The 20,775-nt window shown below is 42.0% G+C and overlaps 1 protein-coding gene and 1 long non-coding RNA gene across 5 annotated transcripts; one reads left to right on the forward strand and one right to left on the reverse strand.

The window, feature by feature from the left end:
- Positions 1-696: 696 nt before the first annotated feature.
- Positions 697-1,604, forward strand: LOC125291998. Its single transcript, XR_007193122.1, has 3 exons — positions 697-950; positions 1,106-1,217; positions 1,519-1,604. It is a non-coding gene; the product is annotated as an uncharacterized LOC125291998 (long non-coding RNA).
- Positions 1,605-3,756: 2,152 nt separating this feature from the next.
- LOC125291968 lies at positions 3,757-8,161 on the reverse strand. 4 transcript variants are annotated; one of them, XM_048239029.1, is made up of 10 exons: positions 7,834-8,161; positions 7,101-7,193; positions 6,838-6,909; positions 6,654-6,725; positions 6,467-6,568; positions 5,573-5,924; positions 4,706-5,056; positions 4,381-4,625; positions 4,039-4,073; positions 3,757-3,921 (listed from the first exon to the last, which is right to left on the reverse strand). In XM_048239029.1, exons 1-8 carry the CDS (start codon positions 8,040-8,042, stop codon positions 4,515-4,517), a joined length of 1,362 nt encoding a protein of 453 aa, XP_048094986.1. In that variant the 5' UTR covers positions 8,043-8,161; the 3' UTR covers positions 3,757-3,921; positions 4,039-4,073; positions 4,381-4,514. The 4 variants fall into 4 exon arrangements, with proteins under 4 accessions (XP_048094986.1, XP_048094985.1, XP_048094988.1 ...); XM_048239028.1 differs by having other exon boundaries at positions 4,039-4,102; XM_048239030.1 differs by lacking the exons at positions 3,757-3,921; positions 4,039-4,073; positions 4,381-4,625 and adding an exon at positions 5,144-5,421 and having other exon boundaries at positions 4,971-5,056.
- Between the last annotated feature and the right edge of the window lie 12,614 nt (positions 8,162-20,775).

The raw sequence follows: 20,775 nt of genomic DNA on the forward strand, positions 1-20,775 counted from the left end.
AGACATATTTTACCAATTTTAAGTCCACAGACAAACATAACATTCAAGTAAACAAAAAAGTAAGTAAATAAGTAAATAAGAGGGCACATATAATAATGAAAAAATAAGAGCAGCAAAATTTTGTTGAAATTGTGCATAGACAGTCAATAAAAAACTAGTGCAAAGTCAGGCCAATAAGAGGCTTGGGTAGTTCTGTTTGACCTGAGTAATAAAGAAAGTGGCATAGTGGTGCACTATGCTGGCCAATCCAAGATGGCCGCCACCATATGACGTCATAATATGCAAATTAGATATAAACATTTAATCCCTACATAAACTTTGGGTCATCCTTAATATTTCTCTAATTTACAGAAAGTCTCTATCTCTTATCACTTTTAAAAGGTGCCATGTGAAATGTCCGCCAAAAAATCAATTCATACTCCACACTCCATAAAAGATGGGGGCAGTATTACTCCAGAAAGTGAGTTGGTCCACCCTAGAGTAACAACCGAGAAACGGCATGATGATGATAATCCCTCCTCCGATCCAAGCCTGTTCGTCTATGCTCCGCCCCTACCTTCACAACGACCCCCAGAGCGGTAGAGCCATATAGCCGAGCCAACTGCACTGAGTAGGCCTACATAACTAACGTTTTGACTCCAGAGGAACGGTTGTCGTTGATATGACATCTTCAAGCTACTCCCCTTCACCTTTGCCAGTGAATATGTTCATATTACGTTTTTATTGTGTAACGGGTAGATCAAGCGTACTACATGTCCCAAGATCCCTGCCTATGCTCCGCCTTCACCTGGCTGCGAGGCTTACCTGACGTAGGGCATTCGTCTTTTTAAATTAATGACCCCGCGAAAGCTCACCTGTGCTGTCTTGCTGGGAGAATTGTTTGGTGTCTGCTTTCTCGTTGCTGTCCCTCCGAACTCATCCTTTGTGTCGTTTCAGTCAACGCGTCTTTGGTATGTGTTACTTATTTTATCAGTATAAACAGACATTCACACTGGCGGGATGTTAATCCTGGTAATCACAACCAGTATTGCAGTATTGCTTTACCTCTGTCGTGGTGACTGATTCAGTGACGCATAGCTTTATTCCACGTTGTATTTTGTTGCAGCTCAACCGTGTGTTTTTGCAACTAGCGACTGCAGTTGTGCCGGTAGCGCGACTCATCTCTGTAGCCTACGGCCTGGCTGTCTTACTGTGGTGATCCTAAGTTCCCGAACCTGGTAGGCATTCGTTTAGAATGTATTGTTGGTTGCCTACCCTTTGTCTAGTCACCCCAGATGCGCACTATATTCACTGAATAGTTTTACTGCTTGTATGATTATGTTTAAATAGCTCTTTTGAATGTTGTATGTCACTTGTAATTGATTATGTATTCAACTAGGCTACTCATTTGGTATTGAACGCATACCTGACTAGTGGCATGTTTGTTTTTAGAAATGCTTCCAGTGTGCAGGTTCTGAATATAACTATATTGGACTTTTTAGAAATGTGTTAATGTAATTCTGTGCTGGTCTATTTCAGGAGGTGTGCCGTTTCTCCGCACCCTCGAACGTCACCATAAAGCGGTCAATCACTGTTTTCCCCTGGCCACTTTGTAACAGTGCACCCAAAGGTTATTTTGTTTTGTGTAAAATTGTATGTTTTGTTTGGGTTTTCTTTGTGTAGCTCTACTGTATAGTTGTCCTGCTCTTTGTGTTATGGGCGAGTCACCTGTCCGTGATATCCAGACCTGACCTCTTCAATTATCCCCCTCCCCCTGCATTAGCCTATTCAGTGTGTGTGTGTGTGTGTGCATACATCAGCTTGCCCATTTTGGGGTGTATTACACTAGTTATAGTATCAAGAAGTTACTGGGTTCATTGGGTGCCCATTTTGGGGTGTATCACCATTGTGAGTAGAAAAGTAATTTTTCCCATTTAAACGCTTATGGAATAGTTTCTTCTAGTGTGTGTGAATTGCTTTGCAGTCCCATAGACCCCTCTCCCCTGTGTTCAGTCTGGGTACTATGCCTTATGCCTCCACTTCGTTGTGGTTGGCCTGATACCCACATCCGCCCCTCAGCAGTGGCTATAGTAGAGAGCTGCCCCGTTTTGTTTTGTTTCCCTTGCCTGCCACTAGGGTGGGAAATGTCTTTTTTTCTTATTTTCTTTACAACGTTTGAATGTCTGTGTGGGGTGCCTGTTACTGTCTAATTATTGTGAGAAAATCAACCCCCAGAACCTTGAAAATAATAGTGGTTGCAAATAAAATCTATTTTGGTAAATCAGCCTCTGTCTAGTCATTCAGTTGTCTACCCTAGGCGGGACATTCTGTTACTAAGGCAAAGTTACAATTGTTGGTTTGAATTACATTCATTTGACACACAGCATTCGCTGATGTTGACCAAGCTAGCGTCAACGTAACGTTAGCCAATGTTGAGCCAATATTTGCGTGAATAAATCTAGCTAATCTTGGCTCAGAGCGGTTTTAAACTGTAAATATAGTGTGAAATGGTGCATGTCTTCCTCATGTTTACTTCAAGATTCCGACTGTAACCATCAGGTCGTTTTTATCTGTTATGGCAGACTGATGATGAAGATTACACCCCAGTGCCCAGCCAGTCACAGCCTAGTCAGACAAGAAAGAAAAGGGGAGATTCTAGAGGAAGAGGAAGAGGCACGGGCACACGAGCAAAAAGGGCAGCAGCAGCTGAAGAGGATAGAAGAGTGGAGGAGCGTCGCCGTGAAAGAATGTCTGCGACTCAGGTTAGGCTACTTGGACGTGGTGTCTGAAGCTAAATGTTATTTATGTCCCCCCAGTTTGTAGTATTTCAAGTGGATTTCACTGGCCACACATGACATCCTAGACAGTTAGCCTATTTGAGGAGATAACCATTGAATGTTATGAGTAGTAAATGTTCCACATTATGCAGTGATTTGCACATGATTAACCTATACTTTATGGCCTCGCAGAACCTCCTGCAAGATTTGAGCTTTGAGGAGCTGAGGTCCTTCACAAATGACATTCTACAGTGGCAACCAGGCTTGGTGTTTGATGTCCTGGCATTACGCCAGAATAATGCCCCCCCCCCCTCCATCAGCTGGTCTGCCATGGTGCACCTGTCATAACTGCAGGGACATGCCCACCGACAGGGAGAGAAAATGCTGCCGGCAGACACCAAACAACTGCATTAGCAACCTACCACACTTTAGGGATTACTGCCTGGATGGAGGCTTCCTGCGCATTCACCGCCAGTATAGGGAAGACGTTACAGCGCTCGGCCGTGCCAGAGAACCAGGGGCAGAGAGCCGAGAGTTTCGCTATGCCGCCTATAGACATTACATTTACTGGCAGCATGGGTCCCTGGGAGCTGGGAACAGACTGGTAATCCCGAGTTGTTGTGTCTGTAAAATTAGGGAAACATTTCCGGATCCTCAGGGCCAATACACAGGTTTTCTTCCTGGCTTTTAGTTTACCTTTTTGTTCTTAACGTTAAGTTTACATAACTATTTCACTTTCAGAAAGTTTACTGTAAATTGTGTTACATTACTTTGCTTTGATAATCTGTATTTAATAAACCTTTCTGTCTGTCGTTGACAATCAAACCCTGGGGCCAGCTCTTACTTTTTAATGTACAAGAAAGAAAGCAGTAGAATAATTCTTGCCAGTCTGGAACAAATTACTCTCTAATAACGATCAGGACAAACAATATGTTGCAGGGTTTCAGTCTGTGTAGACTGAAATAACTGTGGTAAAGCATGAAATGGTAGTGATAATAGGTTAGTTCAGATATTTTATTTACAAAACATGCAAACACACACATTGTAGTCACCCTGTAAAAACATTACAGGAATTAAAATTATTAAAATTTACTAATTTTAAATAAGTGTGATTGTTGGTGGGTGTCCCATTGGTCCCAATCCTTCTCTTTGTCGGAGGCTTGAACTGCGACGAGTGGAAATGAACAGTTGTAAGAAGTTGTAAAAGGCAATGACAATGATTGAAATACATTTTACATGTCATACAAAAATTAAGCGACCTGACAGAGTGCATTTCACTCACCTATGCGTACACTGGATGCTGCAATTCTGGCTTCACTGGGGAGAACTCGACTGTAAATCAGGTCCTAAAACATTTCCTTGTAATTATGCTTGATTGATTGGTCAAACAGGAAAACCTGATACTACATTTCTTCCTCAAACTCCTACTCAGTGTCAGGATGCACAAGATCCTACTATTTTGCATTCATTTACTACACGTCACTGAGGTACATATGTTATGCCAGTTTTAGCATTGCTATCTGAAAGAGAAGGACATTCATACAACTACAGCTATAACTCCCTAACCAGTGGTATGTTTGCTTGTACACACCCAAACACTACACAGGAGCTAATTTTTGCATACCTAGTCCTCTCCTGACTTGTCTTTGTACAAGCTCTGCCGTTGGTGGGGGTGGTACAGGTGGAAGTAAACCAAGCCTTCGTGGGTCATCTGGCCTTAGGGTTCTTGTCCTGGGCATTTCAGAGCCACTCTCCAGCCTACATCTCACCACCAGCGTCTGTAGTTCCCCAATGTAGCTGTAGGTTTTGGGAGTCTTGCGCGCATAGACACTGTACTGTTTCACATTCTTCTTGTACACTCGTCTGTACCTGAAAATAGGGGGGTGATGTTGTTTAAAGACATTGAGACAAGTAACAAGAAAGATTTCAGTAGTTCTCGTAATACTTACATCTCTGTACCATCTGCCCTCTTCTGAGTAGGTCGGTCCCGATGGTAGTTGTAGTCCAGGGCTGCCAGAAGGACTCGGGCTTCGTACACCGGTGGACTGAAGGCAAAGCGCTTGCTGGCATATTCGAGGTTCAATCTGTGAGTGGGCATCTGTGCAGATTTCGACCAGTTTAACTTCAGTGACTAGTTGATCTATTGTCAAGATGAAGGCCTCCTTCTCCATAATGGCAGACCGTCTGTCGGTTTGTCTTTTGTCTATTGTGACTACACTGATGATCTCCAATGTGTCGTTTTCCATTGTAGTGTAACTACAGTACTGCGCAGTGACCCGGCATGTCGTTTCTGCCATCAGCTAGATGTGTAGGACAAGAGAGTTTGTGTTAGATAAAAATACTGCAACATAATTTCTAGAAAGATAAACTGTATGTGTATCACCAACCAAGGACAACAACATCTTTGTCCTGAAGTCTTGCAATCACATCTGCCCTTTTTTCCATCCAGTACTTTTTGATGGAGTCAACACAGTACGTGTCTTGGATGGGGAAAAAAGTGTTTGGGCCAAAAATGCCCATGTTCATAAATCTAAATAGCAGTGCAATTTTAGCGTAGTTGTTTCCTGATAGCAGGATGTTGGTGCTCAGCATAAAGTCTATGGAGTCCGTACTTCATCAAGGGCTGTGAAACCCATCGCCACACAATGTGTCCATCAGCACAGCTCTAATGATAAGAACAGATAGACTTATAGAACAGCTATAGCAGTTTTTATCCCAGTTAACTTTTTCTTAAAAACATTTAGAGGTAAGGGTACATGTTGGTGTCCATATGAAGTGTACATTCACATAGTTGTCATAACAACAGTGTCACATACCCATTCTAACATGCTTGCAGTGCCTTTCCCTTTGATGTTCACCAGGAATGGTGGGTGGCGTTGGCATGTTGCACCGGTCACTTTTATTGCTGTGCACCGTTTCACCGGTGGTGTAACAAAGGCCGCAAGGTACTTCAAGCAATCATCATACACAATCGATGCCTTGGCACCAACAATGTCCTCTGCCTTCTGTACAGTTGGCACATTTGAATCAGCTGCTAAGGCAGTGGAGCTGTCAGGATCTGTAGATGGTTCAGACTCAAAATCTGCAGTGAGGTCGTGTACAGTCTCTTCCAAACCAATGACTGGCAGCGCATCAAAGTTTGGAACATTTGGTAAAGCTCCACCCAACCTGTTTCAGTCAAACAGTACAAACATAGATATGTTACCAAAAACATGTAAACAAACATTTTCATTGCAAGGCAGTGTCCTTTTCACCTTATTCCACATGCAAACATGGGGGCTGACATGACACTTTGTCTCATAACATCCAATTGGGCAATGCACTGGAATGAATTAGTGATGGTAGTCATTTCAACTGTCTGTTTTAAGTTGTCTTTTTATAAAGTTGTGCCTCCATAATCAAACAGGTTTGTAGAATATGTCACCAGAACAACCAGGATGTTTTCAGCAGTAAAAACTGAGTTTCAGTGGTTAGTGTGAGGAGTTTTGCCATCACATTTCATGCAAATAGAATGGATGTGTATGAAGGCAAGTGGCAGAACGGAAGTTTCTACACATACACGGAAGGGGAAAAAAATAAAATGCTTGTGTCCGAATAAGCTGAACAGAATAACAGTGTAGCTGAGATGGTGAGCCAAGAATTGTGGAGCTATACATTTGTGACTTGATGGTAGTATTAAGTTGCAGTACAAGAGACATTAGGAAACTTACCGAAGAGAAAGTGGAGGGATGTACTCTTCATCAGAGCTGTCCTGCTCCTCATCATCAGTATCTGATGCCTTTACAGGTGGAGGGTTAACTGCCCAGTCAATCCTGATGAGACAAAACAGTCAATAACATAATATACACTGAGATGACATTCTTCAGTGACATCAACTCCGCTGATCAAAATACTCACGTGCTATTCCTCAAGTCATTGATGGCTTTTTCATCCAGATGTTCCTCCTCACCAATGCTCATTTCACCAAGGCTTGCAAACAGCATTATATAAGATAATTTAATATTCTAACACAAAATCAGAAAGAAGTAACACTGAAAAGCTCTTGGAAGAATATGCAATCACAGTGCACATTATGACCTACCTGCACTCAAGCCTGGCCAATTCTTCCACACCTGCCGAGGCCTTGCTGGCCTTTTCTGAGGCATGCTTGTCTCTGTAACAGGTTGAACACAAAAAAATGAGTGGGCCCAAGAATAAAAAGGTAATGTGACATTACAGTCTGTGGCAGAAATGTGAACTTTTCAATTAGGTCCTAGACATGATAATGACATCTAGTTCACAGTAAAACATGCCTGTGAGGAAACATGGGCAAAGTAGGACCTGAAACAAGTCAGCCACACTCACTTATCAGAATCACTTGACCCGATGCTTGTTAGAGTGAGATCTCTCAGTACTGCCCGTTTTTTCATGGGAGTGGAGGACAGTGGTCCTTCATACCTAAAAACAAATTACACAGTTCAACACTGCAGGTACAAATGTTATGCCTAATGCCGGAACTAATCAGTCGATTAGTCGATCGCCACTGCATAACTTCACCATCACTTTATCTTACATCGTCAAAACTGTTGTAGTGGAGTTAAAAATGATGAAGTATTCTTAGCTGCACATATACAAGTGAAACGTCTATTTAGAGTGTTACGTTTGCTGCCCGCCTGATGCAAATTTAGCAGCATATATCAAGTTTGATTTTCATTAGCAATACCACTTCTAGCAATTATCATAAGTAAGTTATCATTAGTCACCAAAAAACATTCGGTCTCATTACACCTTGCAATGTTTTCCGTTGCGTTTCGTGCGTCCATTTGGGGTTCATTATCATCGAAGACATTTCAAGCTTCTTAGCTAATGTTACATTTTGGCATCAGCTTGGTAACGTTAGATAACAGGTGAAAACCGGATCGGATCTTTGGGTAGAGCTAACTATCAAACGCAAACAGCTATGGTTAGCCATCGCTAACATTAGCACGTTTGAGTTACCGAACAGCCTTTGATACATTTTCATGTTATGACTTCCCGAAAAAACTACACAAACATATCAAACAAACTTCTAGCGAAATACTAACAGCATTTTACTTACCAATCCAAAAGAAATGTTGCAAGTTCAGAGTCGAACCTCATTTCTTTCATGTCCATTAGTTGTCTCCAGCGATGGAAAGCAGTGCCAATATTTACTCTGGTCCTGTTCCTTTTTTTATCAGATTTTATTTGTGATTCCGAGCGCGGTTTTTTCCCTGCAGCGGGTGGTTGTGGTGGTGGTAAGGTTCTCTTGACAAGGGCTTCAGCCATTCTTGTAGCCTATTTGCTTGCCACTCTCTTCCCTAAACTGAAATGTAGTAGTGGGCTGTACTTTCCACACGATTGACATCAGGTTCAAGTACGCCCACAAGCCGTGCGAGTTATTCGTGTTTTGCAGTTTGGCTGGTGGTTATGTTACCTGAATACCGCCTCCCATGGCCAAAACTGGTATTATGAGACCTGTCGGGCTGTGGCTAGTAATTTAGCATGCTAATTCAGGTTGATATCTCTGCAGCACTATACCTTGTCATTTTTTTAATGACATCATTGCCCTTATTTCTTCTCATCCTTTTGATGCGTATAGCTCATTTTTTGGATATTTTGACCTAAATTCTTACACATGGCACCTTTAAGATATAGCCTTTTGAAATGAAGATGTCAAAATCGAACGTTTCGAAAAGAAAAAAAACTCTGGCGCCTAAAGGGTTAATTACATTTCATTTGAATGCCTGAATGTAAGAATTCAGGAAACACAATACCAGCTTTTAACATTTCTGTTGTTTACTAGTTTATGTAAATCACATAACACATGAACTGTTTACATACTAGTGATAGCCCATTACTGTACACAATAATACTGTGCCCATTCATTAACATATATTAAACATCAGGCGTCTTGTTTACACATTTAAACCATATTTGCACTTCGAATTTCGACTCCAAATTGTAGTAACTACATCTACAAAGTCTAAGGAAGATAACCAGGTAGTCTGTTCAAAGATAAGATAAATGTATCTATCAGAACTACAGACCTCGTAAAAGTAGTACCTAAAATGACTCCATTCACTTCATTGGAAAATCGCGGTTGGTCTACATTAAAACCATAACGTTACTAACAATTTACATTTCGACTCCACATCGTTGTAACACCATACCAAGGGTCTTAAGAAGTCAGTCAATTTGGCTGATTACGTTTTTCCACGCATTTTTAACGCTTGTCAGCTCAAAAAAAAGCAGGGGCTATTGCTAACGCATTCATTTTCAATGCTTAGCATGTTAGCTAACATTAATAGGTTTGTATATGTGCTAACGCTTACTTGAACGTTCCCTATTGTGGCTTGTGGGGTAGAATCTAACTTGTTGACACGTTTAACATTACTGTTGTTTACTACTTTATGTAAATCACATGACTATAATAAACTGTAACTTATTGAGAGCTAAGGTAATTCTGATTCAGACTGCCAAGTAATATCCAAACAGTTCTCAATGCTTCGGTTTACATGTAGATACCCTCATGCACCCAGAATGCATTGCAACACACCGTCATGAAGGGACTCATCGTTAGGTCGGCTTTAAATAGCATACAGAACTTACAGTTATTTAACGTTGTCTGTAAGCTCCATAGATTGTGGACTTCTTGCCGGGCAATGATGAGTAACTTAACTTGAATAGTCGTGTTGCATGGATGTGCATAATATCTGTATGAATGTGTGTTTCTCAATGTTGTAATCTATACAACTGTATGTATACATAACTAAGTTTGACTTGAGCTAGCTGGGCATTGAACTGGGCTGAATGGACTGGGAAAAAGTTTTTTTTTTTTTTTAAATGACCTGTATGAACATGGATTCACTTTAAAAAAAAGATGGCAGAGCACGATCATCTTTTTTTACATGACCTCTACACTTGGTGCTGTCAAGGCATTGAACTGGGCTTCATTCGAGGATTCCAACGGTACCTCATTCATGAAAATCGGACATACGGGTCAAAAGTTACATGCACACACCTTCATATACACAGACAGCCCAGCCCAGCCCATTAGACATTGCCAGATGGCTTAGAACTCTGCCAGGTGCAAGCTTAAACAATTAGAGCTGTGATGTCACAATCGGAATTAGAATCCTTGAACATTCCGCCATTCATTTCAATGGGGCCCAAAAACGCTGAAAAACGGGAATACCGCGAAAACGACAAGGGTAAGCGACACGAAAGTAACAAGCAAGTTACACCGGTTCGGGCCTGAATTTTTGGAGTTCGAACTGCGTCGATAGCTCAAACCGTCTAGGAGCAGTAGTTCATCCAAAAAGTGGGTGAACAGGAATAATAAATAAACTAGAATTGCGGTTCCGAGGAACTGCAAGAGTGGGTTTGATCAGGGGCATGGAACTCGACCTCATCCAAGAATTCCAACGGTACCTCATTTATGAAAATCGGACATACGGGTCAAAAGTTACATGCACACACCTTCATATACACAGACAGCCCAGCCCAGCCCATCCCAGCCCATTAGACATTGCCAGATGGCTTGGAACTCTGCCAGGTGCAAGCTTAAGCAATTAGAGCTGTGATGTCACAATCGAAATTTGAATTCTGAACATTCCGCCATTCATTTCAATGGGGCCGAAAAATGCCGAAAAACGGGAATAACGTGAAAACGAGTGACACGAAAGTAACAAGTTCCCTACACCGGTTCGGGCCTGAATTTATGGAGTTGGAACCGCGTCGATAGCTCAAACGGTCTAGGAGCAGTAGTTCGTACAAAAAGTGGGTGAATAGGAAGATATAATAATAAGTAAACTTAAGAAGAACAATAGTGGGCTTGCTGGATCAAACCCACTAATAAATAAATAAATAAAGTAAACTTAAGAAGAACAATATTACTCTGCAAGCCTGCTGTGGTCTTGCTGGATCAAACCCACTAATTAAGCTCCCTTCGTAGTACAGGCCCCTGTTCTGGAAATACGTGCAATAACCCACTCGACCGTCAGACAACGCTATCTGCTTCGAGTATGCCTATTGGGTAGGACTGTAGCCTACACTGGTTGCTGTGGCACAGTCTTGAGTGACCGAATTCGTTTTCCTTTGTCATATCAATGCTGTCATTTTGTTAAAGGAATTATCCGGAGTAAAATGCACTTTAGATCGATTTACGGATGAGAAAGTTTTATGTTACTTTAGATCGATTTACGGTTTTGAGAAAGTTCGATGTTACCGTTTTTAGTCAAAGCTCGTTAGCGTGGAAGTGAGAAGGGCATATTATTTCGCCGCTACAAAACGCTATTTTTATACCTCTTCTACAGTTCCAAACAACATTGCACTTACGTGGTAGTGAGTAGAGGGTCCCTAAAGCCAAACCGAAGTATCCCGAGGTCTTTATGTGGTCGGATAGAGAGTCCAGAGTGAATTTCATCAAGCCAGTACCTTTCCGGAAATGTTGCCATCTTTGCTGCTATCTTTAGGGGAAAGTCCGTAGGAGTTGATTGCCAAGTGTGCTCTGGAAATTCACAATTTCGTCGCCGTTTAAAAAAAAAATAAAAAATACATAGTTCAGTATTTCTTTTGAAATTGAAATGAAGTTGTATGGACTGGACTATGTTTTTTTTGTTTTGTTTTTTTTAAACGGCTATTCACAGAACTATTCACAAGGTTTCTGGGCAGCATATTTATGTTCTGTTAGCAAGCGAACTTCTCATGACTACCAACAAAGTAGCCTACTGCCAGCTGACGAAGCTCTCATTTTAAAACATTACTGAGAGACAGGCACTGTACAATCAAGAAATCTTGCCACTGAATCCAAAACTATGTTTAACATTATGTACAAAGCGTAGGCTACAGTGGACTAGCATGTTGCAGGGGCTGCTAAAAACACAGAGAAACGCACTGAAAACTCGGCCAATCACAGCCAGGCCCGGGGTGGGTAATTGGGAGAATTCCCAGTGGGCCGCTTCACTTTTGGGCCGGTCGAGGAAAAAAATATTGACATTTGTCATATTATATATATGTCTAACTTCTCTTAAAGTAGGCTAGGCTACACGTTCCGCATTCTGTGCATGGCACCGTTGTCTCTGCATGGGTTGTAGCCTACCGTGTGAGGGAGTTCTCCCCTCCCAAAAAGAGTTGGTTGGGTCCATATAGCCCGTCTTTTCCAAAAAGTTTTCTCAGATACGATAGCCAGGCCGGCCCTACAGTAGCCATAAGCGTCGAAGGATGGATGGTAGAAAGAGGCCAGGAGGGACTGAAACGGCCAGGTAGATGCTGCTAAATGTGCCAAGCTTCTAGATTAGGCCTACAGACAAAAGTGGCAACTGGTAAAGAGAGATAGCCTATAGGCAATGATTATTAGCAGTTATTGGACTAATATTGGACGTTTGTAACGTTTTCAAGCTATTTGCAAGCAACATATTACATTTCTTAAAATATTAGCCTTTTGCATGGGCGGACTGGCCATCTGGCATACCGGGCACGGTGGGCCGACGCACCTTTTGGGCCGATAGAATAGGCTATATATAATTTAATCATTTTGGCCAATGATCGGCCCAAGGAAGGATAATCAGCGGCCCATTGGTTACATTTCCATATTGACACTCGACTGATCCAATAACAGCTCCTGTCAGGCCCCACCCCTCCCATTTTGGCTCAGAGCCAGGATTCTGTGAGCGCATCAAAAGTTAATTGAAGTTGCCTACACGAAATTGCGGCGGGTGCCGGTAGTGACAATTGTGCAAAAGTAACACCAATGTAGAAGCTTCAAAAATACAATATTGCAAGTAGGCTAGCATATATATGTCAGCAACATGTTGAAGTTCGTTGAGTTTGAACGAGGATGTAAGCAAGCATACAGAGGAGAGGGACAGTGAGCAGGTGGTGGAGAAAGCCTAGTTGAGGCTACATGATAAGAACTCAGTGGTGGAGCAGGTAGGCTATTTGTGACATGCCATGCTGACGATGATGATTATTATGAGATATTAATTGCGATAATGTAATTATATGGTAGGCTAATGAATTTTCTAAATGAAGGATTTGAAAACCCGGACAGCAAAAGAGTATCGACGTTAATTGTTGGTCAGGTTGATCAGTTTAGCCTAAATTCAAATGCAGTTCACCCAAAATTCAACATCGATGGCATGAGTGGTGGTTGGTGTCGAAAGGGTTCTATCTTGGAAATGTTATCATGGTAAAGATGGGCTGAAAGACTGTAGACTGACGGAAATGTAGGCTACAAAACGTCTTCAGTAATTGTTTGGTGCTGCTGCCAATAGAGCATTGTATAGTTTAAATGTAGCCTATTGAATCATTTGAAATTATACTTTGAATTCAAGCAGAAACTCTTCTTTAATAATTGCTTGTATAGCCTACTTGAATATGGAGATCATGTGCTCTATGACTACCTCTGATTGGTCAGAGTGATAGCCATGGTGATAGCCAATGAGGCCTACATCACTTTCAGTGCTCCATGACAGTTGAAACATACATATTTAAGGGTAATGCAAAGATTGTGTATTTTTAATTAGGTGTGCCCGACCGATTTGAGGGCCGCTTGGGCCAAATATGCCAGGGCCGATTTTTGGTCCCAGTCCGCCCCTGGCCTTTTGTATCCGATTCATAGACTTTGCAGTATGCAGATATTAATAACAAAACTGAAGTTTGATCTGTGTAGGCCTATGCGGTAAAAATGGTAGCCTCTGAGCAGCAGATCAACCAGTCGACCACTGAAAATGATGAGCCCGAAATTAGTGATGAGGAGGACTACAGGGACAAGTAGAGAGGATAAATTAAAGTTATTTAATGTAAGAAAGAGCAAAAAAAAATTGCTACATGATGAACCTATATGCCTTTGCTTAGAAGAGTGTGTAGTAAAGGAGTAGGCTAAATAACCAAACAACAATATAGCATGCAAAAAACATGTAGCCTAAACATTAGTTCAATATGCCTCTTTGTGGAAGCGTGGGATAGGCTACATTTCAAAGGCTTTCTTTCTTTCTTTCTTTCTGTTTTTGTTAACTTGTGGAATAGTGGAATATTTTTGTTAACTTCTCAGTTGAAGTGAATTAATATAACCTTTACACATTTGTTGAAGGTACTAATAAAAACTACAGGATGGTAAGAGCTGAAATGTTGCTTAATTTATCCAATTTCCACCACTATGGAAAACGTGGACCGGTCTTGGGCCTGAAACTCCCGGGCTGAAAAGTGGCCCCACTCCGGCCCTGATCACAGCCCTTGCTGTCAAATGCACCGCCTGGTTCGACCGTGGAACGCCACAGCGGAATATGCTGCCCCCAAGCGGCTGCAGTTGTACTTACATTTCACCCAGCTGCGTGAATCACCTTGATCATGAATGAAGTGTCCATTTTTAACTGGGACCCACTGAATGCAGCCATCAAATCCTGCTTAGGCCTACTACTAAACAGGCCTATTCTGGTGTGTTCTTCTGTTCCAAATGGCTGAAGTGTTAGGCCCACATAGGAGAATGTAAAGTCAACTAAGCTACCTGATAACTTTAAAATACCAAGGTGACCATTAAAACTACAGCAGGCGACTAGGCTAATTAAAATAAACAAATAAATAGGCTACTTTAAGGGCGTAGCCAGAAATTATCGATCCAATGTGCGTCTCAATTGTCCCCTGCTGACCACCTCACACATTTCTCTAGATTTTGCAACGACCTTACATGACACAATGCAATAAAATATGCCAGTTCTTAGGACACAGAATAATGTTTGTAATGATACCAGTTACGTATAACAGTAACATAAGTGTAATGAGCTATTCATTGTCGAAGGTGCATGGTGAAGTGAAATTCTTACTTTGGAAAAAAAAAACATTTGCCGATATCCTTGGATGGGAGATACTTGTGTCGTTCAAATTGTCCATGATCAAAGAGGGCACTAATACACATGTGCATAGCAAAAATCACAACTTGGGCTTGCTGTGCAAGCAAGATATTTAAGGTGTCTCAACTGTACACATGTGTCAACTGTACTCAGTCTACCCTAATTAAGGTGTGCCTGTGAGATTTTTCGGTGGCATCAACGTAGGCTACAAGTGAGGGGTGCATATGACAGGTGGAACGCAAATGACCTGTAAATGTAAACACTATGGGCTAGGCTACTGTATATCAGTGCTCTCAAAATGAACGTGATCGCCAGAATGACAATCAAAACCGCGACGTTAAAATATGCTAGGCCTACTCGCAAGAATAATTCTTCAGAGGCTGCACCATATAATTCATTTTAAAACGTAAATGTAGATCTAGAAAAATAATAATCTATAAAGCTATTTTAAGTTAGAAAAAAAATCTTAGAATGCAGTGCCTATTTTAGAGATTGGTTTTATTGTAGCCTATATAGGTCTAAATCAACACGTGAACTAGGCTTTGCTTATTGCTTAGCAAACTGTGTAACCGATTGGCCGAAGTAGCCTGAGCTATTAATACTTAGGAAAATATCCTTTGAACAGACATCAGGAACCACGATCAGTGAGGAACAGGAGTTATCTCCACTTACTTACTCACTCAATTTGCTGTGCAAACAGTCATTTCAGGGTCTCCGATGACGCTTCCATAATGCACGCTGGCTGCGTTTTGAGGCTAGTGCAAGACGGCAGGGCTTGGATTTAAACATGTAAACAATTTCATCATAGCTTTCAGGAGCTTCTGGGAAATGGAGTTGCCTTAATTTATTTAGAGAGTGAACAAACTTATGAAACAGATAAGTATCGTCATGTAATCCATTGATTTCAACAATGTAACTGTATTCTAAATACCAACTATTTAACTTGTAACTGTATCGGAATACAGTTACTCATAATTTGTATTCTAAATACGTAACATGTATTCCGTTACTCCCCAACACTGAAGGTCAGTATAAGGGCCGCAGGTTAGCATCATATCTGAATCATCCGAAGGGTAGGACCTCCGTTTGACAAACCTCCGCATATACTCCGGAGGTTATATCTGAAAGCGCATATAAAAACACACACACACTCATCATCTCTGCAGACAGGAAGACATTGTTCATTCCCTCTCACAGGCAGTGCAGTCCCCCAGAGAGCCTCTATACTGGTGAAATGGCAGTACACCAAAAAACACTTTCTAAATGGTGCAATGTTGAGAAATAGATAGATAGATAGATAGATAGATACTTTATTGATCCCCAGGGGAAATTCAAGGTCTCAGCAGCATACATACAACACAAACACATTCTTTAACAGCAGAAAGAGTAATTAAAGTATATAATATAAAAACACAACTAAGCAGTAAGGACAGTAGAAGATAAATTATACTAACACTTAATACAATATATAAAAATATACTAAAATACAAATTATACTAACACTTAATCTAAATCAATTCTAAAAACAGTATCCACATAGTGGTGATTAATAAATCAGAGGCGCTTGCATTGACTGAGGCAGGGACTGAGCCTGTGATTCTCTGTGCATAGTAAGGTATGGTAAGGTGCTCTAAGGTGCTCTGTGTGAATGAGTGTCATGGTGGTAGTGCAATGGTGATAGTGGTCATGGTGATAGTGCAAATGAGTAAGTCAACAGTGCAACAATGCAGAAATAAAGTAAAGTAAAGTCTATATATCTATATATTTAACTATTTAAGAAAATGTATAAGTGTGGCCACAGTTCGGCTGTGGCATGGAGGGGGGTTATGCATATGTGCTAATATAGCACGCAAACAGTGAGGCATAAAGACAGTGGTACAAGTGGCTAGTGGACAGACAGTACCAAACATGGAGGGGGTGAAGAGGCAGACAGACTATGCAGAGAAGTCTATCTCTCCTCTTCCCTTAAGTGAGGCATTGAACAGTTCAATGGCCCTGGGGACAAATTACTTTCTCAGTCTGTCAGTTGTGCAAGGCAGTGAGCGAAGTCTCCAGCTGATCAGGCTCTTCTGCTTAACAATAGTGCTGTGGAGTGGGTGACACTCATTGTCCAAGATACTTGTTTGTTCAGGGTCCTTTTGTCAGATAGTGAAGTGATGCACTCCAGTTCAGCTCCCACTACAGAGCCTGCTTTCCTTACCAGCCTGTCAATTCGCCCCACATCCTTCTTCCTTGTGCTTCCTCCCCAGCATACTACTGCATAGAAGAGGACGCTGGCAACAACAGACTGGTAGAACATCCTGAGGAGCTTACTGCACACATTGAAGGACCGCAGCCTCCTCAGGAAGTACAGCCTGCTCTGCCCTTTCTTGTAGAGTGCATCAGTGTTGGCTGACCAGTCCAGTTTATTGTCCAGGTGGAGACCCAGATACTTGTAGGTGCTAACCACCTCCACATTGACCCCATTAATGTGGACTGGTAGCAGAGTGGGCTTAGACCTGCGGAAATCCACCACCATCTCCTTGGTCTTTGAAGTGTTAAGTTGAAGATGATTGAGTTTGCACCATTGCACAAAGTCCTCCACCAGGCTCCTGTACTCCTCCTCCTGCCAGTTCCTGATACACCCCACAATTGCAGTATCATCAGAAAACTTCTGCTTGTGGCATGACTCGGTGTTGTAGCACAAGTCAGATGTGTACAGGGTGAACAGGACTGGAGAGAGCACAGTTCCCTGTGGCGCTCCGGTGCTGCAGATCAGTGTCAGAGAGACAGTTCTTCAGTCTGACGAACTGTGGTCGCTCGGTCAGGTAATCTGTAATCCAGGTTACCAGGTGAGCGTCCACACCCATCTGCAAGAGCTTGTCTCCCAATCTGAGGGGCTGGATGGTGTTAAAAGCACTTGAGAAATTAAAGAACATGATTCTCACAGCACTTTTCCCCTTGTCCAGGTGGGAATGTGTCCTGTGTAGCATCGTCCACGCCCACTTTCTCCTGGTAAGCAAACTGTAACGGGTCTAGTGCATGGCGTACCTGGGGTCTGAGCATGCCTAAGACCAATCGCTCCATTGTCTTCATCACATGTGATGTAAGAGCGACAGGTCTGTCGTCATTAAGTTCACTAGGGTGTGGCTTCTTAGGGTCAGGGGTGAGACATGATGTCTTCCACAGTGTTGGAACTTGTCCAAGGCGTAGGCTCAAATTGAAGATGTGCTTCAGTGGCTCCCCCAGTTCAGCAGCACAGGCCTTGAGTAGCCTTGGGCACAGTCTGTCAGGCCCAGCTGCTTTATTGCTGCACAATTTCTTAAGTTGGACTGTCACTTGATCTGTTGTAATGGTGAGGGGTGTAAGGGGAGGGGAGGGGGAGGGGTGCATCTGGGATCTGGGAATACTCTCTTTCTCAACACTGGCCTGAAACTCTAAGAATGTATCTGAGTGTTTCTACCATTAAGTATGTCAAGTGATGTTTTAAATAATGACAAACCTTTGCTTACCTGACACTAACCTTCTTAACAGTTTTCACTAACTTAAAGAGAAGTAACAGCCAAAAATTACTTGAACAAGATGTGTACTTAATAAGTAAGTATGTGACTTGGCACTTGTTGGGTTTGGGTTCGGAAAATGCCAAGATTGACCGTTTCCTGACATTACAATGGCATGTACAGAATGGTATGCAAAGTTTACATTCAAAGTTGGGTATTTTGCTCACAGTTACAACATAAGTGGTGCGTTTGGAAAGCTGGTACAAGGTCAAAGGTCGTCATTAGATATGCCATGTAGCTTATTCCCACATAGTCCATCACAGAGGGTCAAAGATCATCATTAGATATACCATGTAGCCAAAGATGGTTGATTACGAAGATACTTCCTGAGAGGCCATTTCCTGTCCCCAGAAATGTATGCAAATAGGGTAGCAGTAGTACACGCCCCACACGAGGGGGGGGGGGGCACTATCCCCCATTTATGCAGTGATCGGGCTCCCTTTTTAACATTGAGGTCTGAAAGTAATTGTGGTGAATAATTACTTAATATTAATCTTAGACTGGCAAACTTCAGGAAAACTCAGGAATCACGTTTATTCTTTTACATGATCTCCAAACCCTCCTCCCCATTTCAGGAGAATGTCGTGACAGTATGACCCTCCAGTCGGCAGAAAATCAACATTAATGAAGGTGTACACCAAGTTTGTTTTGTACTCCGGCTTGTCTGGCGTGGAACCGAGGCGTTCAAACGTCAGTCATACGTCAGTGACACGCCCCTGTCCAGGCGGGGACTGAACCAGAGCCCGTCTCTGACTGAACTCCACTTTGCCCTCATAGACATGAACTAGGACCACCCATCTTGCTACGCATTCATTATCTTTGATGTAGCTGATTCCCACATAGTCCATTACAGAGGGTCAAAGGTCATCATTAGATATGCCATGTAGCTGATATCCACATAGTCCATCACAGAGGCTTACTGGCACATGATGACCACATGCATGTTCAGTCATTATGTGCAGTTCAGTATGGCAGAATATTTATCCAATGTAAGGAATTTTTTGCTCTCAATGTAATAAGGTGCCTAGACCAAAAATTTTTTTTTTTTTTTTTTTCTGAAGCGTGTGTGTGCGTGTGTGTCTCTGTGTGTGTCTGTATGTGTGTCTGTGTGCATGTGCATACAAATACCTATGTCTGTGTGTGTGTGTGTGTGTGTCTCTGTGTATGTCTGTATGTGTGTCTCTGTGCATGTGCATACAAATACCTATATCTGTGTGTGTGTGTGTGTGTGTATATGTGTTTGTATGTGTGTGTGTGTGTGTGTGTGAGGCACGTGCAGAGAAGGGGGGCTACAGGGGCTCTAGCACCTGCCCTTTTGCCCCTTTGATGTCCAAGTGCCCTTTTGACAAGACCCGTTTTTTACTTTTTAAAATTTGTTACTTCCGCTAGTTCCAACGTGAATATTCGCTAAAATGACTCATTAGAGTAGGCAAACCTTTTCTAAATAGTCATAAGCCGACGACATAGGCTACTGTAGTTGTTTAACTAACCCAACTCCACACGTCGTTCTCTGTTTACAGTAGGCTACATTACGCGTCATTTCACTCAGTGGCCACACGCACAGCAAGTGAATCTGCAAGACACCAGCTTGCTAATGGTGGTAGTTCACTGTGATAAACATTAAAATTATAGCCTGACAAGCCAGACTAGGCAATAACATATTTGCTGCGCTAGGCTGCGTCTAGATTTCTAAGCTATTAAAATTAGCTTTGAATTTAATCAATAAGATGTAGCCTTATAGCCTATGATCGCTGTGTAGACAATAGCCTAATGAAAACTGAAAAGACCTATCTGTCTGTGCCCTGGCTACAGTAGGCCAACAGTACATGCACTCATTGAATTTTCAGAACCAAGGAGAGAAATGAGAAAAATGTGTTACAGCTCTGTCTGCTATTTACACCCATTCTTCTTGATACATAATGAATAAATATGAAAATGTATAAAATGTTTATCAGTACATTAGACTACTTTGCAAATTGCTAAACCATAATAGCCTGTCCCACCATCATCATTGAAATAGCATAATGCTAGAATTTAAATGCAAAAAAAAAAAAAAAAAAATGTCCAGCTCAGGTTCAGATGATTAAAGCTTTATAGGCTAGGGAATGTAAAACTTAAGTTCCAGTTTACACCATTCAAATTGTGTTTAAATAAAGTTAACACGTTTTCTGAATTTTTTTTCCATATGCCCTTTTTTTAAATTTGAGCCCCTGCCCCTTCAAAGGTCTCTGCACGCCCCTGGTGTGTGTGTGTGTGTGTGTGTGTGTGTGTGTGTGTGTGTGTGTGTGTTGGCCTCTACTCTGCGCAGCAGTCACCGCTCCTCTCTAGGGATGTGCGGCTGGATAAGACACTAATCTCACCCTGAGCTCCCAGAGCAGAGCGCTCTCAGACCTGCTCTCCGTCTCCAGCAGCAGCAGCATCCCCTCACATTTGGAATCATACCATGATGGGTGTATGTCTGTGTGTGTGTGTGTGAGAGAGAGAGTGTGTGTGTGTGTGTGTGTGTGTCATCTATACTGAATTAATTAAGGAAAGACAAAAAAAGTATATTGTTTGATTGTATTAGACAGAATGGGAGACATTCGAAAACAATTGCCTATGTACACAATTTATATAAAGCTGTAAGTGTCA

Source organism: Alosa alosa, chromosome 3 (assembly GCF_017589495.1).
Source record: "Alosa alosa isolate M-15738 ecotype Scorff River chromosome 3, AALO_Geno_1.1, whole genome shotgun sequence".
Taxonomy (NCBI): domain Eukaryota; kingdom Metazoa; phylum Chordata; class Actinopteri; order Clupeiformes; family Clupeidae; genus Alosa; species Alosa alosa.

Excerpts from the sequence above, each read along its gene's own strand:
- LOC125291968 (XM_048239029.1), bottom strand. The coding sequence starts at position 8,042 with ATGGCTGAAGCCCTTGTCAAGAGAACCTTACCACCACCACAACCACCC. Across the intron at positions 7,194-7,833 it reads GCAACATTTCTTTTGGATTG|GTATGAAGGACCACTGTCCT; the intron begins GTAAGTAAAATG and ends ATTTGTTTTTAG. Across the intron at positions 5,057-5,572 it reads CTGCAAGCATGTTAGAATGG|CTGATGGCAGAAACGACATG; the intron begins GTATGTGACACT and ends CTACACATCTAG.